This window comes from Orbicella faveolata, unplaced genomic scaffold (genome assembly GCF_042242905.1).
Source record: "Orbicella faveolata isolate gen_17 unplaced genomic scaffold, um_ofav_v1 contig_3, whole genome shotgun sequence".
NCBI lineage: Eukaryota > Metazoa > Cnidaria > Anthozoa > Scleractinia > Merulinidae > Orbicella > Orbicella faveolata.
Window position 1 is genome coordinate 4,704,288 of NW_028301558.1, and position 17,634 is coordinate 4,721,921.

At 36.9% G+C, this 17,634-nt stretch overlaps 1 protein-coding gene and 1 long non-coding RNA gene across 3 annotated transcripts; one reads left to right on the forward strand and one right to left on the reverse strand.

The window, feature by feature from the left end:
• Positions 1–80: 80 nt before the first annotated feature.
• On the reverse strand, positions 81–17,592 carry LOC110053247 (tonsoku-like protein). Of its 2 annotated transcripts, none has more exons than XM_020759458.2 (22): positions 17,425–17,592; positions 15,811–15,906; positions 15,018–15,181; positions 14,377–14,678; positions 14,034–14,205; positions 13,237–13,354; positions 12,320–12,465; positions 11,992–12,147; positions 11,493–11,618; positions 10,873–11,080; positions 10,040–10,119; positions 9,471–9,560; positions 8,175–8,247; positions 7,211–7,374; positions 5,264–6,442; positions 4,287–4,485; positions 3,666–3,827; positions 3,002–3,156; positions 2,364–2,547; positions 1,612–1,781; positions 921–1,078; positions 81–594 (listed from the first exon to the last, which is right to left on the reverse strand). In XM_020759458.2, the coding sequence occupies exons 1-22, from the start codon at positions 17,453–17,455 to the stop codon at positions 243–245; spliced, it is 4,485 nt and encodes a 1,494-aa protein (XP_020615117.2). In that variant the 5' UTR covers positions 17,456–17,592; the 3' UTR covers positions 81–242. The 2 variants fall into 2 exon arrangements, with proteins under 2 accessions (XP_020615117.2, XP_020615116.2); XM_020759457.2 differs by having other exon boundaries at positions 10,040–10,122.
• On the forward strand, positions 4,354–9,227 carry LOC149106143 (uncharacterized). Its single transcript, XR_016209730.1, has 2 exons — positions 4,354–4,492; positions 7,226–9,227. It is a non-coding gene; the product is annotated as an uncharacterized LOC149106143 (long non-coding RNA).
• Positions 17,593–17,634: the final 42 nt, after the last annotated feature.

Sequence of the window (17,634 nt, forward strand, 5' to 3'; positions counted from 1 at the left end):
ATTCCTATAATTTGTGTAATACTAAGTTTAACTTTATTGCATACATTATATAAAACTGACATCCATAATTGTCCAAGCAGTGAAGAGACATTCCAAAGCATTGTTTAATATGTAGCAATATTTTGAATAAGGATTCAATTGTCGAATTACAATTCCTATTGTACAGTGTACAATACAACACTTGAGATTCTACAATTATGTAAACTTATTTACAGAATTAATTTATGACCAACAAACAGTATTTACAACTTTGTAAAAATGCAAAGATTATCATTCAAACAAGAGGAACTCTCTCCTGTAGATCTCAGTTCCCATTCTTCTGCAAGTCTCTCTTTGTCAACAACACTTATCAGATTGTGAGATAGATCCAGCTCTGTTAAAGAACTTTCTCCATCATTTTGACAAACTAAAGTTTTCAAAGCATCACAGAATGCTGCATCAAGTGGTGAGGTAACTCCACATGCTGATAAATTAAGTTTTTGAAGGGCTTTACTGTCCTTCGCTGCCATCAGCAGGGATTCTGCACCAACAGTGCTGATCCTTACATTGCCACCCAGTGTGAGACTTGAAAGTTTGCAGCTTTTTTGCAGTAGACTAGGAAAAATATGATAGCACGAGTGTTATCTTGTTGATCAGGAATGGGAATAGGGCTGACTGGAGCTACAGTCATCAGTAATGTTGTTGGACACACTTGCCCCTCCATACAGTTCTGTTAACAAAGCATAACTAGGGGCTTTACATAATTTATATCTGAACAAGAACAACTTCTAATGTGCTAATCACAAGAGGTAACATCACTTCCCAGACTTCATGCATCTCTTGCATTCAGTCTTTTCTCCTTCCCATGGCAGGAGTGCCAGCTCATTTCCCAAATGGCAAGATATTAAAAATTAAAACAAACTAATGATACCAAGTCTGACCTTGCCAGGATTGGTACCCCATCATTTCCAATATTGTTACAGCTAAGATCCAGGTACTGCAGTCCAGAGAACATATGCCTGGCCTTCATAAGTATCTCTAGATCTTTGTCACCGATGTAACAATCTCCAAGAACCAGATCAGAAAGGGTACAGCCACTCTAAAAATGGCAACATCAAAACATTACAAACTGTTTATATGCAGTGGAAAAATACAAAAAATTTAACTGGCACTCAGTTGAATAATAGAAAATAACCAAGTAACTTGAATAAGTACTGGTACATTAACAGTGGAGGTTTTGGTAACACTTGACAATATTACGACTAACAAATCAGCTGTAGCCCTCAGATTCCAGATTGAAATAAAATTTCAAAGTTATGTCAGTTTCCTTTGAGGTAATTGAGAAACAAGGTGGGAAATGACCACAAATGTAACAGAAACCCCACTACATCACCATAATAACGTGCTAGGCACAACTGACACAAATCACTAAAATTAATTATCTGTGATTAACATGATATGGCCCAGGCATGGCCTGAGAAATTTAATGCAAATAGCCTTAACTTCTCTTTTCCAAATTCCTCTTTAGATATAGTATTTGATTGTAACAATAATATTATTGGCTACATTTGTAGGTTCTTTTTACCACCTTAACACCAGACACATGCAATAGAAACACTTGCAATGACATACTTCCATAAATTCCACCATACTCTGAATAACTGATTGACTTCCTTTATCTTCCAATGACGACGTTATATTAAGGTGGTGCAATGATGCAGAAGGAAGAGCTGTTATCAAATTTGTTGTTCCCTGAGGACCAAGGGAATTGTAGGCTACAGACAGGTGCAATAACCTGGATCCTGAAGATGACATGGAATGCATTAGTGCTTTTTGATCAGCTGTCAAAAAAGTATCATTCACTTGCCTTGGTATTGCATTTACTGAGTTTTCTAATTGGTCCGAGTGAAGTATCTCTATGCTTTTAAAAATGTCATTAAAAACGCCACTATTACATATGTAAGTATTTTGAGCACTCTTTTAGACTGAGGAGACTGAAATAAGGTTTTCTTCATTTCAAGTTTACTGAATATAGAGTACCACTTTGTTTCATTGCTATAAACAATGCCACATTTGTGAACATTCCTGAAATCTTTACTTTCTTATACAAACAACATTGCTTTTATTTCGAACATTAAATTTTCACATGTCAATAAAAACTAAACAAACCCAAGATATTATAATGAGTCATTTCTTCTGCACACCTTGAAGAAGGTTGCAATAACTCTGCTGCATTACTTCCCAGCTTGGGAATTGGAATTAATGATGACGATGAGCTCTACTTAGAGCACTAGAGTAACTATGAAGTCTGATTTCCAAGCCTAAAACAACACTAATAATTTGTCTTGCTATGATTCATGAAATGAACTATGATGTATATCTACCTTTAAGAGCCACAGGGAATTCTTTTCCTTGGGCTGTAACATGACTTGTGAGACCACAAGATTCAATTCTCAAAGTTGTCAGAATAGAACATCTGTTAAGAATCACAGCCAGTGAAGTGCCAGCACTGTCTCCCAGCCAGTTGTAACTGATGCTAAACTCTTCCAGTTTCTTCAGAGCACAGTTCTACAGAAAACTCAATATTACTATTGCACATATTTGGCTCTTACATAAGCTGCTTTTGATGAGGTCTTTGAAGAGGCACTCTGAAAGAGTTTGTTGAAGGTTTTTCTTGAGCAACAGCACAAGCATGTCCAAGTACACAATAGACACATCACTAAAAGTTATATCACAACTTGGATTACCTGCATTACTTTGGCATGACATGTAGGCTTGATATAGCCAAACAGTTTGTATCATAAGCACGTTAAACACAACAGCGCCATTTTAATTGGTCATAACAAATTATAGTAAATTAATTGTATTCTTATAGTTGGGAGAATTTGAGTATACCTATTACAGTAATTTTTCATGCCATTTGTTTCTTTATTCCTTTAACCTACATTCTCGACTTTGTATTAGAACTGAGAAGAAATGAGGTGATGATTGATTCTATATAGACGAAAGGTTGTCTTCACACCTGCTGTGTCCCTGAGCTTGTGGAGTCCCTGGTAGTTAAAGCACTGGCTATGAAGGATAGCCCTTTGTGAGTTATTCCATTAGATGTCAAGTCCAACACAGTGAGAGATGGGAGAGTAGACAAAGCTGCTGCCAGATGCTGGACACCAGAGTCACCTAAAGGGATAGAACATATTCTCACTGGCCAAGTAATAATAATTATTGTATTGAAAGAAGTAATGTACAAATTATAACTGCTATCGGTGGTTTCTTTCTGAAGAGGTAGTGCGTTTCTTTGGACATCTAGCTCAGCAACAAGTACATACAGTCCTTCAAAATATGTCCTTTATAATCATTTATTATTAATATTTATCATTATTTTTTAATGATTATTTATAATTCATTTATTCATGCTAAGCAAATACTTTTCCAAAGTCCTCTGGTATCACATTGAGCAACTAAATATCTACCAGCCTTATTTATAGTACTGTAAAGTTCTGGTTAATTTGGGCTTTATGGTAGCCTTTTATTATTGCAATTTTTGAACGGTACAACTTTGCATGGTCACCACAGATCCACATTAATAACCAAAGGTAACAATCCTTCCATTGTATCATTAAAACTGGGTTGTCACTTGTCACTTGTGGGAACTTTAGGGTATAATATCATGTACCACATGTACATACCTATCCTGTTGCCAGGTAGTGTAAACTTGGTGAGAGTGTCATGACACTGGAGAGCTCTGATCAGTGGTAGTACATGGACATCTTGTAAAGCTTTGTTTGATAAGCTGAAGCTTGATAGCTGTGGATCAGCCTCAAGGATGTGCAGTATGTCTGTTCTTGTTGCTGGACAAACATTATGATGCCATAAACATTAATTACCTCAAAATCTAGTAGCTAACCTTTTTGCAGCCTAAAATAATACAACACATTCGAGTAGCATGTAGATAGCACTAGCTAACAGTGACTAGTGACGGAAAAAAATTACTTAATATGTTTTACAAGCTACTCATCCTTACAACAAAATATTAACAACCTTGTCCACATGGTCTCTCTTTTTCCCTCCCCCAGAGCAGGAAGAAGAGAGACTATGGGAATATTAGCTGACAATAATAAGTGATCTACAGCTAAGTCAATTTCAAAAGACGTAAAAAAATTTGAAACTGGTTAATAGTGAAAAGAATAACCCAGTCAAATTCTGGTCATGTGCATAATGGCTAAACAATTTAAAGAACCATCAAAATAGTGGCCTCAAATTTGTTAATAAATGTTTCATCTTAAAGTAACAGATTGATAATCACTTACTTGTATTGGAATTGGCACATGCATCACGATATCTTTCAGACAGAGCTGGCAAGTCCCAAGATTCCACAGATGCCATGACTTCTTCATTATTTGACAGTACATCTGAAATCTTATCTTCCACTGACAGAAAAGCTCCTTCCCTTGTTTTCAAGGCCAACACAGGACGAAGGCCAAAAGATGAGAAGTACCTGAGAGCAGCCTTCAAGGTGAATGAGAAACAAATTTATGTTGAGGAACACAGGGCTGTATTCAAGTTTTCATTCACCTGTAGCCTTGATCACGGCAGGTAGTCCCTTGGACACGGCAGGTAGTCCCGAGCGGGCAAGATAGCTCTATCTTGCCCTCTTGGGTAACCAATCACAGCACAGGATATAATAGTCATATAATAACAGGTGTTACAGGTTACGGCCCTTATTGACAGTCCTGGAACACAGTCCTACTGGCTGTTATTTGCATTCTTGGTTCCTACTATTGCCTTGCATCTAAAAAACATTTTCAGTGTGTACAGTTGACTCCCAATAACTCAGTTACATTAATGCTGCTTTTTTATCCCGTAGTTTCAAGTATTTTGTCAACACTATTTCAGGACTTCTAGTCAAAATTCACAGATGTCTCAGAGAGAGAACATCCAAATTTGTCATTCTCAATGACTTTTCAAGGCTGTGACAATATTTCAAGGACTTTCAAGTCTGTGCGAACTGTGTCAATTCCACCATAACCCAAGTCTTAGGTTGAGGGTGGATTTGCTTTCAATTATTGAAGCTTGATATTTCAAAGTTGAGACTGTCAAACTTGAGAGGTGTAAATGTACAAGGGTACTGGCGATTCAGAATGGAATGTTTTAACAGATGGGCAGGGGGAAGGGGTCAAAATCAGGCAGGGGTGAAGGGGGGTATAGATATTCTCTGGAGCAACACACATGTGAGGTGTAAAGAAAAATATTACAAGCAACAGTTACCATCAACATTCTCACTTACCTGTTCAGCCAGCCAACCAATATTCTTGGCTTCTTGTGCACAGCCCTGAGGACATGGAATCAGAAAAACTTTGCCCTGCACCTGTACCCGCAGGCGCATGGGTGGTGTCCCCCCTGGGGCCACGATATGTCTAGGACTTGTTGCAGAGATAGTTAATCCAGAGTTTGCACCTGAGATGGTAGAAACAGCCTCTGGTCTAGATGGTACTGGGGTGGAAACATTAACAGAAGGGACATGAATTGAATTCTGATGTGTTCTAGCTTCTTTGGAAACAGCTAATGTTGATTGCTTCGCACAAGGCATTTTTTGTGATACACCAGGGCTTAACCCATGTTTAGGCCTGGTAATTGTTGCATGGTTAATTCTTTTTCTCCGCTGTAAAGACCCTGGAAGCTTCACTTGTTTTGCTGGACGTTTACGTTTGGCAGTTCTTGGCCCCATGTCATTAACAAGCCAATCTGCAGTTTTTTGAGTGACCAGAGATGGCACTCGACCACTCAAATGACTGGTACTTCTAGCAACAGGATCAACAAGAGTAGCTCCCGTAATAACAGAGTCTTGATCATTCCAGTCTACCATTTCAATTCCATTGTTCCCTTCATCCATCGATGAATATGTGCTATCCACATCTCCATTATCATTTTCTTCATAGTCACTGGCATCAGAAAATGTTTCAGCAACATCAGAAGGAACCATATCATCAACACTGCTATCTATCCGTAACCCAGTCGACTGGTTCTCAATATGATTGCCAGAATAATTTTGAAACTGTGTAGATGAGCTAGAAGGAAAAGATAGGATAACTTCATGCTGGTTCTCTTGTGAATCATCATCTTCCCTCATTAACCCTTTGTTGGTTTTCTTTGGATGTATTTCGTCTATGTCTTCTGGACTACTCTCTTCACAGACAGTCCCATTCATTCTTTGAAGTCTCTCCATCTCTTTCTTCTTCAATTTTTCATTAAATCTCTTTAAAGCACTTGGTGCACTTTCTCCAGAAGAGTCTCCTTCGTCACTGTCATCATGAAAGGCAGTATTTCTTCTCCTTAATTCTGCACTATTCTCAGCCCCTTTGTAATTTCGAAGGAATTTAACTACCTGCTGTCTTCCTGTGGATAAGCTATCATCAGTCTTATCAATTTTAAGTGTTTGGATTGCAGAATCCAAGGCTGTGCATCCCTAGTGACAAATAAATATCAGAATCTCCATGTGATTAAAACTTCAATCCCCTTACCTTGCAAAATAATTGCAATGTTGCCCTGGATTTACAGGGGTTTTCAGTTTGCAAAGAAAATAGATATTATATAAGTCAGAGCCATTATTTGATGATCATTAAATTCATTTCATCTATTTTTTTGACAATTTTTATAAATTTAATTTATTCAGTTACTGATCTTAAGGGTTGCTGTATACTTTAAGAGGTGTCTTGTGTCCAAGTGATGAGGGGATTCCAGTTCAAACTGAAGATATCTAAACTCCTATATCAAATTAAAGCTCATGGAGCTGGCCGACTAACTATACATGTACCAAGAAAACTGAAACAAAATGAACATTGTAGAATTTTTCTTGACCTCTAAAAGAAGCATCCAAATCACCTTCTGAAAGCTACAAGTCAAAGCAATTTTTTTTCCACTTATTTGTTCCTCAGTTTCAGTTGCAGTAAAAAGTAAAAGAAAACTTTCAAAATTGGGCAAAAAAATGTCAAGTGATACTACAAAATCACTGTTGGAGAAAAAATATTTCAAAAGAATAAAAGTCACAAACAGGTCTTTATTGTTTATATGTTAAATTAGCTACTGTCCAAATTTGAGGGCAAACAAACAAATTCCCTCTGACTTGTACCTTTCAAAAGGTTATTTGGATGCCAGCATTAAGAGGTCATGAAAATTTTGACAGGGATGGAAATTAACGGTAAGAGGTATGATCATAATAGACTTTCATACATACTTTGCTGTCTTTCAGGTTGATAGATGCCCCATGTGACAGCAAGAGCTTTACCACATCAAGATGACCATTTTCAGCTGCATCATGAAGCGGTGTGACACCACAGCAGTGTTGACCACTCTGGTCATTAACATTTGACCCTGCCATCAGCAAAACCTTGGCCACATCTGTTGAAAAGATGAAAGCCTTGGATTCACATGTTAAAAGTCAACCAAAACACTCTCCTTTCTGCCTTCCATGCATTTTTGTCATTAAATATAATCAATTACGGACATCTTCATTAGAGAAAAATTGGCTGTAGGTGAAGATTTTTCCCCTGAGATAATTAGTTAATTTACTTTTTTAATTTATCCATTAGAACCCGAAATAAGACTGTAAAGGGAAATAAGGATTTTGTGACTGCTGGGATTAGTTAGGACCAAAAAATCATTTCAATTAATAGAAAAAACTTTGACCATACCTGTGCAAGGAGGGCTTTATATGGAACACAGAAGAGTGTTTCTAGTCACACCAAGAAAACTAGACTTGCTATAATTTGACCTCACTTAATCATCACCCTTAAGCGAACCTTTGCTTAATCATCACCCTCAAGCAAAGCGAGAGGCAGATCTAGTGAAGCGCAAGGCAGATCTTGAGTAAAAAAGTCACAAGAGGTTGTCCACATCTGTCCTAAGAAAGGCCACTACAAATTTCAAGGGGGAAAGGGGTTTCAAAAGCCCAATTTTAAAGGGAAGTACAAGGCTAGGTGACAATTTACAAGAGACTGTGATAGTGAAGGGAGTAACACAAATTAACATGCCTTTTGTGGGAGGGATATGGATATCTTCTAGAACAACACAATCACAAAAAATACACCAGATTCTTATTATTTCATTTTCTTAGTTCCTACTAAATCTGGGTAAAAGGCTAAAGTGAGGCTCGTGTTGTCAGCCTTTTGTTGTTGTTTATAATGAGGGATGAACAGGACCTAAGTGACCATGGTTGCAAGCCTCATGAATGGGAAGCCACCCGCAGTAATCTCTTGCATTGACATCAGCACCCTGAAAGAGTAAGGAAAGAATAAAGTCAATGAAAATGATGAATATTTATTACAGATGTTCAGTGTTTTCAGTTGGGCCTGTAATACATGTGAGAGGTCTCACTAGTGATATAACTTGCCAATAAATGATGCAACACAGATTAAAGAAGTAATGTTCTACCTTGCTCAAGTGAAGAAGTTATTCAGAACTTCCTAATGTTACAGTATTTCAAAAAATTAATGTTTCCACTTCAGAAAATAGCAGTATATTTCTTGTCTTTTTGAAGTTTATGACCTAGTTAACATGTCAGTTATAAGATTTTCATTTTATGTGCAACACAAGGAAATGAACCAGAAAACAAACCAGTTTTATAATGATAATATACCATGTAAGCAGAGCATCTTTTATTACTTTACCGATAAGGAGGAAGAAATTGAGTCAAGTCTTTGAAGTTGTCCCAGCCCCAACTTCTGGGCTAGTCATTTCAGTTTACAGTCACCAAACCAGTTGTTACAGCACAGGCATTGGTTTTTCAGAGAAACTGACAGGCAACACTGATTCTACTGAGTGTATGAATGCAAAATGGCACTGTGCAATAGTCAACGAGGCTCTGCTTTATGCGATAGCTGTGTCAGAAAAAATATAACATCTACGTAGGCAGAAGTTAATCTTATTAAAAGCATATTCTGATAGGTGTCAGTTGGCATTATTTACTTTAAAGAACGTGCCTGCAGTTGTCAGCAGTCAGCAGTTAGATACATTTTCAGTGGTTAGCTAAGTTTTCAGTGGTTAGTGGTTAATGATAGTGGTTATTAGTGATCATGGCTGGTCCCATATTCCTGGCTTAAGTAACAGCCTAGTTCATGAAATTGGCTTTGGTAGTATTTGTGAAAAATATGTTTCTTTAAATGCAAACTTTTTATATGTTAGAGTTGTGCACTTGATCAAGCAAATGATTGAACTTATTAAATGAAACATGCAGTGCAGCCTTTGTAAAAGAATCTAGCTGCTTTTGGCACGGATGAATACCTTATTCTTTACAGTAAAGAGCAAAATAGCCTTTACAATGCAAAATTTGTAGTGATCAAAGAAATCTGGTGGGTCACTCCATCCCAAGGTTATCTAGCAAGTAATGCTTCGTTTACATATGCTCAACAATGATTTGACACAATTTATATAGGGCCTCTCTTAGTGGGACCTGACCCATCTGTAAAGAAATATTCGGGTGTAATACGTAGGCTTGCCTTTGCTAATAGCTCTTTAACACGCTGTGAATTTCCAGCAATTGCAGCCTCATGAAGTAGAGTCTCCCCTTTCTCATTAACATGTTTTCGCTGTAAACAAAAAAAAACTTTCTCAATAACCTTCAATTATTACAAAATGGAAACAAACTGCAAATTACTAGGGGTGAAAACTCTGTTTTGATGGGACTAATCTGGACAACTGATCTACAAAATACACCTAAAGAAACACACTTACCCAAAATTATTTAGACTCACTTGGGAGACTGGGAATGTTCTAAAGGCTTTTCACCAGCACATAAGCATAAGCCGACACATGTAGACACAGTAAGATGCTGATAACTAGTACCTTTTGTTGGAAATTTCCAACAAAAAGTGGTAATTATCAGTCTCTTACTGTGGCTGCATATGTCACTTCTGCTTATGCGCCAGTGAAAACCAGCCTTAACCTTCATCCCTCATATCTTGTTACAAATACTTTACACATTGTCAATCACTTTCAGTGTTGTTCATTTACATGACTGTACTGTCAAAATGAAAATTGACAACTACTGCTAATTACTGTAGCTTACCTGACGTCTTGTTCTTATTGGTTTTAAATTATTTTTAGCTTTAGTCTCGTCTCCTTCATTGTCATCATCACAGCTTTCATCTTCTAAACCAAGAGCAAAATATATTTGATCATCTACTTCCCAGGGAATACATGTTGTCCTTTTCTAACAACTTGAAACAACTGTAACTTTTCTAGCGCTCAGTAGCAATTTTTGGACATTGCAGTATTGGTTTGAATTTTACTTGGACAAATTGTTCCATTCACAACTGATGGTTAATTTCATTAACGTGTCCCATGAAAGAGTTGGGAGTAGGCCTACCAAGTGGCTGTCCACCAGAGCGAGTGGTGAAGAGTCACTGAAGCCCTATGCCCCACCTGACAATGATAGGACAGATGATGACGATGATGATGCTGACAATGATGATGCTGACGATGATGATGACGCCCCAGTAAAACACTTTTCAATCACACTGTTTATCTTTTTCATCTGAGTGATATTAATAACTTATGGTTATGTTCTATTGGTTTAACAAAAAGTTTGGCTTCAAAGTGTTATATATATATCTGAAACAATTATCAGCAAAAACAGTTGCCATGTGTTCTTTATTGAAATCTTAAGCCATAAATTACTTCATCTAAACAAAAAACGCGTGTAACCAATCACAGCAAGGCATACTAGTGTCATCACCAGTCAATTTACTCTTTATTTTCCTTAGTTTCAAAATTTTGTTAAATGTGACACAAAGGAAAAAGAAAGTCAAACTGGTTTTAAAGAATTGTGCACCAAAGACTTGAAACAACAATGTCCTTGTATGCACTGATTCTGATGTTGGAAACTTGACTTGCACTTACCAGATTCTGATAGTAGTAAATCTTTTGCTATCAAAACTTCTGTAAGTTCATCATCATTATTATTTTCTCCTTCCTCATCACTGTCATCACTAATGTCCTCAACACCGAACTGATTTTGAAGTTCTGCAACTTTATCAAGTGACTTTTTGTACTTGTCTGTGAGATCAAATGCTTTCTGAATACATGCCAAGCACTTCCAAACCCTAAGCTGTTAAAATAAAGGTACATTTTCTTAGAGAGAACTTGCAGATGTCATAAGGAAGGCATCACCAGTGATAAAGACAAAATCAAATTTTAGAGCTTACAGAGACTACAGTAAGATGGACAATTTGTTTTCATGAGAGTGACACTCCCAACACTTTGTCCCAATCTCAGCACTAGTCAGTCATATTTCAGTGATGCTTTAGCATGCATACAGATTGCCGACATTAGTTTTTGTCAACCAAGAAGCTAGAGCTGTTCTCGGCTATGCCTTGAGCAACTCTCATCTTTTAACTCCTTTGTGCATCCATAACTTCAGACTCAAACTAAACATGAACCAATTTTACATTGACAGTAATGTTTGTTTTTGTTGCGTGTTTAATGAATTCAAGCAACAAACAATTTAAGCGTAGTCCTACCACTGACTGAGGCTTTTCAGATTGTTCTGCATATGCCAATGCCTTGATGTAAGCGTCTTTGATTTCTTCATAAGTATGCCCTGCTTTTTCATGAACATAAGCAATGTTACACCACGTGTCGCACATCTGTAGAGAAGGAGAAGGACAGAATTATGGGTTTGGTACTTCTGATGAATAAAACACGACCACAGAACTCCAAGAGGTGGGGTTATTACTCTTTCTACAGAATGCTAAAAGGAAAGATTGCAAATTATAAGAAAGTTTAATTTTTTTGTCAGAACACTTGCAGGCTTCTCTCTGCTCAGAAATACTACTTTGGAAAGGTCAACATTCTACTCTTGAGCTCTTTCCTAGCAGTTTGATGGATCACGTTGTTTTGTTCTAAATAATTCTTTTGGATACCTCTGTCACAGCAATACCTTGGTTACACCTTAGAAATATAAATATACATATTTGGACTTCTGCAAAAAAGAACTGTTGAGAGAAAAGAAACTTTTACCTCTTTGTAATTCCTTTCCTCCATTATTTCCAGTTCTTCCATGTAGCAGTTGATTGCATCAGTTGGACACTTTAGATCAAAGTATGTTATTGCAAGAGACACGTAGATGGATGACAGCTCCTTGTGAGATTTCCCTGCCACTTTGGCAAGTTCAAGCTATAAAATTTAGATATTGCTGGTCAGGGTAAGAGTAGGAGTAACTGGGGCTGCACTCAACAGGCACTTAATTGTGGCAAAAATATCATTACATACTGTAAAAGCCTTCTAATAACAAACAGCAAATTGTAGGGAAACAATAAATAAGTGCTTCTAACTAAAGCTGCAATACCTCTTTCTTGTAACAGCCAAGAGCTTTGTGGAAAGCCTTCACTTGGCAGTACAGGTCACCAAGGGTATCCAAAATTTTAATCTGTTCATCCAGAGAATGTTCTGAGAGTCTTGTCTGTTTTCTTTGAAATCTAATTCCTTTGATGGCTAACAGAACAAACAACATGACTAAACTTACAGTGTTTGTAATATGAAACACACAAAATAAAATTAAGAATAGAAATGACTACTCCAGTTCTTGCCAGGTTTTCCTCACTATTGTTAATAAATGCAATCTGTTCTCCTTTTACAATAATAATGATGATGATAACGATAATGATAATAATATATTTATATAGCGCCTATCCAGATCTGTTGTAAGCGCTTTACAAAAGTAAAGGAGCTAAAAAGAAAGTTCTACGAGATAAAAATACAGAGTACAATGATAAACAATGTTCAAAAGTCAAGTAACATATCTCTGTTAACAAGCTACAAATGCTTAAATTGCGCTGGAAGATCAAATATTTGCAAGCCTGAGACAATTCATATTTGCAGAAAGGGGGCAGCTGAGATTAAACCACATAATATGCCAAAGAAGTAATGATGCTGTGGCACTATAGAAATCTGCACAGTGTCTGTCTGATTGTTTGCTGGGACAGGAAGGCTTAGAAGTTTTACGTGCAAGCAATAATCAGTCAAAAACACCATGTAGACATCTTTGACCAGGTACATGTATATGTTATTGATATGGAATATTGAGATGGAATATTGTTCTTCAGTCTTTGACTCAGGGGTGGAAATGAGGATACAAAGACAAATTTCTGTTATTACTCCCATTACAAATTGGCTAACAGGTGAAAAAGTACAATTCATCACCCAATTTTATTTTAGCACAGAAACAGACTGAGAAAAGAATAATCAACATTGCGCTAATGTTACCTGTTGCCAAGCAGGATTTAAGTTCCTCCATATCATCTGATCTTTTAGCTTTATTTATAATGTATGCTTTCTTTAAATTCTTATGACCAGCTGCAAATTCTCCAAGTTTTAGGAAAATCTAAATTAAAAAATAATGAAATTAAAATGAAGTCCTTCAAGCTCACAATGTTATGTTTTTCAAGTAAGATAACTAAATTAATAACCAATTGTCTCAACAGAGATACACAAAAGGTCCAATATGAGGAAATCAAAGAAAAAAACTTCAAGTCACTTGGTGGTCAGCCATGTTGTTAGGCTGATTTAGACAGTCTGGTTTTTGACTGTTGCTTGAAACATGCTCACAGTATGACTATTCACACACACTCACCACCTTGCTGCAGTATTGTAAGCAAGTTGTACACCATGCTAAAAAACTTTTGTCCACTCTGCATGCTGCAAGCATGTTGCACCAGACAGTCATAGGCATAAACTGAACTACTTAAATCAGCTCTTACACAATACTCTGCTCAATCTGTAAAACTGGCATAACAGAAGAAGGAATAACTTTTTGTAAGTTCCCTCATCATCTTCAATGGAATTCACTGGTTCTTCCTTGTGTGCATGACAATTTCTTGAATACATTTAAACCCCTCTATGTTGAACTTGGTTATCTTGAATTCCCCTCAATGTTAAATGCAAATTGTTTTCTGTCGGATATGCTTTTTCTGTCATTTAATTATTGGCTTTCTTTAACCTGTGCCACCTAGTTTTTGTTTCCCTTAGCAGGGTCCATTTATACTATCTAGAGTCTAAAATACCTTTCCCAACATAGCTAAAGCATCAGCCTCGTCAAACTTCTTGTTTCCATGTCTAGCCACCTGCAGTGCCTGTTCGAAGCACCTCAAGGCATGTGCATCTTCATCTGATTTCATCCGAACACTTCCAATTGAGAACAGACAGAGGTATTCAGTGTCCTTTAGGCCTTGTTCTCTATGGAAAGAAGCCAAAACAAAAAAAATTTTAATCACTCACTGTTATTACAGGTGTTTACAAAATACAATGGAGTGTCTAGTAAAAAGGTTGAAAACAGTGTAATTTCAATTTTGGTAAAAAATATGGAATGTGACGCATCTGAATAAATGAAGAAAGTGAAAAATATACCTTGCAATGATCAAGGCCTTTTCCATGAAACTTTTGGCCCTAGAAGAATCCTTCTGGTTTTCATAAGTAAGACCAAGGTTCAAATACAACCTTGACCTCATCTCCAATAGTTCCTTCTCAGAAACTGTTTCCCGTAACTTGTCACATACAGCTAGGCTTTTCAGGTAAGCTGTCTGCGACTCAAGCAAGCACTCCTCTACTTCATCATTGCTGGCTGCATCATCTGAGTGGACAAACCATGTGCGCCCAATAGTAGCTAAGGCTCTCTGTTCCTCTACTAGGTTCCCCGCTGACTGAGCAAGCTTTTAAAGAAAATAAAAGACAGGTACATGTACAAGATAAATTTTTTGTCGATGTTAAGTGGTATACCTAATGGTAGGTAGAAGGAACTGTTTTAGTCAAGTGGGTTACACAATATACACAATCAACTTTTTGCAATAATTTTAACATTGGTGTGACTTCTAATGACTTTACCAAAGAAATCAAATGTAGATGTAGAATAATTTGCACAATAATCAATACTGCAATGATTAAATCAATCACCAAGAGAAAAAAGTAATTTGGAATAATAAAATGTAAAGCAGTCGTTATCTGATGTTGTGTTGCTAACTAGAACACAATTCGTGATGATTTTTTCATACCTCAAGATGTAAAGTTTGGTGAAATAGAGCCTCCTTGTACTTTTTAAGTGCACACAGGCATTCTCCTACTTTTCGGTGAGCAATGGCAGTTCCAATAGTATCCTGTCCTGCTTCAGATAGCTGAACTTCTCTGGTATGTTCTTTGACAGCCTTCTCATAATACCCTACAAATGAAGTTTATGACAAAATTATCACTTGAATTGTACAGTCAAGTTATTAATGTACTTCTCACGTATTTAATAAATGTCTTGCAACAGCCCATTTCCAAGTTGCCCTAAGTCTCTCCATCAAAGTGAGGCCTGGTGCACAGCTATTCATAAGAAAATGAGTTTAATTTGCATGAGAATGAAATCTCATTTTCATATGAAAGGATGGGCACCAAGATTCGTTTGGGAAGGAAGCTAAAGGTAATTTGAAAATGACCTATTTAGTCCATCTTTGAGCCTCATGGCCACCCCACAAGAGAACATTATAGCTCAACAAGATCACTGTAAATGTATAGAAAGACTGTCCACAGTCTACACAAGTCATATATAGATCAATCCAGCTCTTGACTGCACACATTATAACTGATCAAAAGGAATATGGTACATAGACCACTGCCCCCTTACAACCACATGGTTAAATATGCAATCAGCTTACTGATACAACCTTCTTATTATGACCATTTTCTTTTGGCCAAAACAAGGATCATCAATCATGAATACAACCCAATTAATATAACTACGTCTTGGTATTCGGCATACAAGTTAACAAGGTTTGACTATATGTACAGGTAGTTAGGTGCTCCTACCATATTGGAAAAGCCACTCTCCCACAGCATTGCAGAGCTTGGCCTCTTCTGTTAAGTCCCCTTTTTCCTGAGCTTTAATTTTCCTTTTATTTAGTTCTGAATCAAATCAAACAGAAATAATCAAGAATAGAAAATTAAGAGCACTGTGTATAGGTTATAACTACAGTGCAAGCAAAAGCTTAAGCACAATCAAATGTATTAATCAGTAGCCTTTGAAGCAGGACATGGCTTGTTCTAGAGCCATGTTGGCTTCTTTCCTCAAGCAAACAGGCATGATACTTTCTGTTTCTGTGAAGATGTTGAAACTTTAGAATAGAGAAACAGCAAATAAAGTAGTCAAATGAAGAAAGGTAGTAACTCGGATTGTAATTATTGAGCACTGTACACATGACTTATGAGGGTGAACTCATCAGTGACGACAGAAATTTATCAACCTGCTGTTGGGAGTAATATCATTACAAAATCAAAACTGTTTATCCTCTGTATCTCTGAAAGGAAAACAAAAAAAAATGTAGGCAGTGATTTGGCATATCTGAGAGCCATTGAGGTATACTGATACAGTGAAACCTGTATTAAGCAGACCCCCTATTAAGAGGATACCAAATTGAGTCCCTAAATTTTCTTCCCACATTTTACTGTAAAACAAACCTGCATTCAGCTGACACTTCTATTTAGCAGATGCGGACACCAATATTGACATATTTTGTAGCACAAAACCTACATCAAGCAGACATTTCAAGAGCTTTTTACTTCTAAAAGTGGTCTCAGACTCCTTTAAAATTTATTGTTCAATGATGTAGTTTTAAAGCTAAGTGACTTACTCTGTGTCCTCTTAATAAAATGATGGCCTCAGTTTTATGAACGTCTGTGCACTATATTTTTATAGACTTGTTAGTCAGAAAATACTGATTGCAAATTATCAATACCCTGCAATCAGGCATTAATTTTTGTTTTGTTTAAAATGGTGAAGATAAAAAAAAGGAACATATAGGGAAAGATTGCAGGTTAACTTATTTACTATGGTTTGAGATTGGCTGAGTAGTCCAATTTGTAAGTAACTGGTTTGCTTTTGGTTTTACGACGCTAAAATGAAACCCACTCTGTTGTACAATTTATCAGAACCTGTTTTAAGCAGACACCCTGTATTAAGCTGACACTAATTAAAGTCTCAAGGGTGTCCGCTTAATACAGGTTTCGCTGTACCTTAAAATAAACAAAGGTATAAATATTTAAAAATCTGAAATATAACGTCGCCTTTGACATTGCCCCATCCCCGGGATGACAAGTTATAGCAAATGCCATACCCTGTCAAAAAGTCTCAAAATGCCCAGGAGGGAAATCAACAGGGTTGAATCTGACCGAGCCACAAAACTAGTACAGTGAAGCTTGAACGTAGTTACAAGAAAATTTGCACTGAATGTCTAAGATACTTCGTCTACCTCAGGCATTTACAGGAGTTTAACGCATGAGTTTTAGCTTGTGACCTAAATTCCAGGCTTCGAAAAGGTAGAGTGGGATTGGAGTAGAAGCCTTGTCAAAAGTTTCATACGACACGGTCACAAATATAGCTAGTCAATGTATTAAGCTGAAGGCATGGAAAACATGAGAACATACGCTTTAGCTCCCTTTGGAGGTTTGCTTCCATTTGAATCGACCAGCAGTATTCATCTAATTTTCATCTTTTCGGAAAAAGGTAAAATATGAAGACAGGCCAAATTTCACCTTCAAAAATGGCGGGTTCTTCGCTCGGTTTGATCTCGTACCCAGTTTTCACTCGAGTGTCTCGTTTTCGTTTTGAGATGTGGTGTTACCGCTGGGATTTTT

Excerpts from the sequence above, each read along its gene's own strand:
- LOC110053247 (XM_020759457.2), bottom strand. The coding sequence starts at position 17,455 with ATGGAAGCAAACCTCCAAAGGGAGCTAAAGC. Across the intron at positions 3,157-3,665 it reads ACTACCTGGCAACAGGATAG|GTGACTCTGGTGTCCAGCAT; the intron begins GTATGTACATGT and ends CTATCCCTTTAG. Across the intron at positions 2,548-3,001 it reads CAAGCTCAGGGACACAGCAG|AACTGTGCTCTGAAGAAACT; the intron begins GTGTGAAGACAA and ends AGTTTTCTGTAG.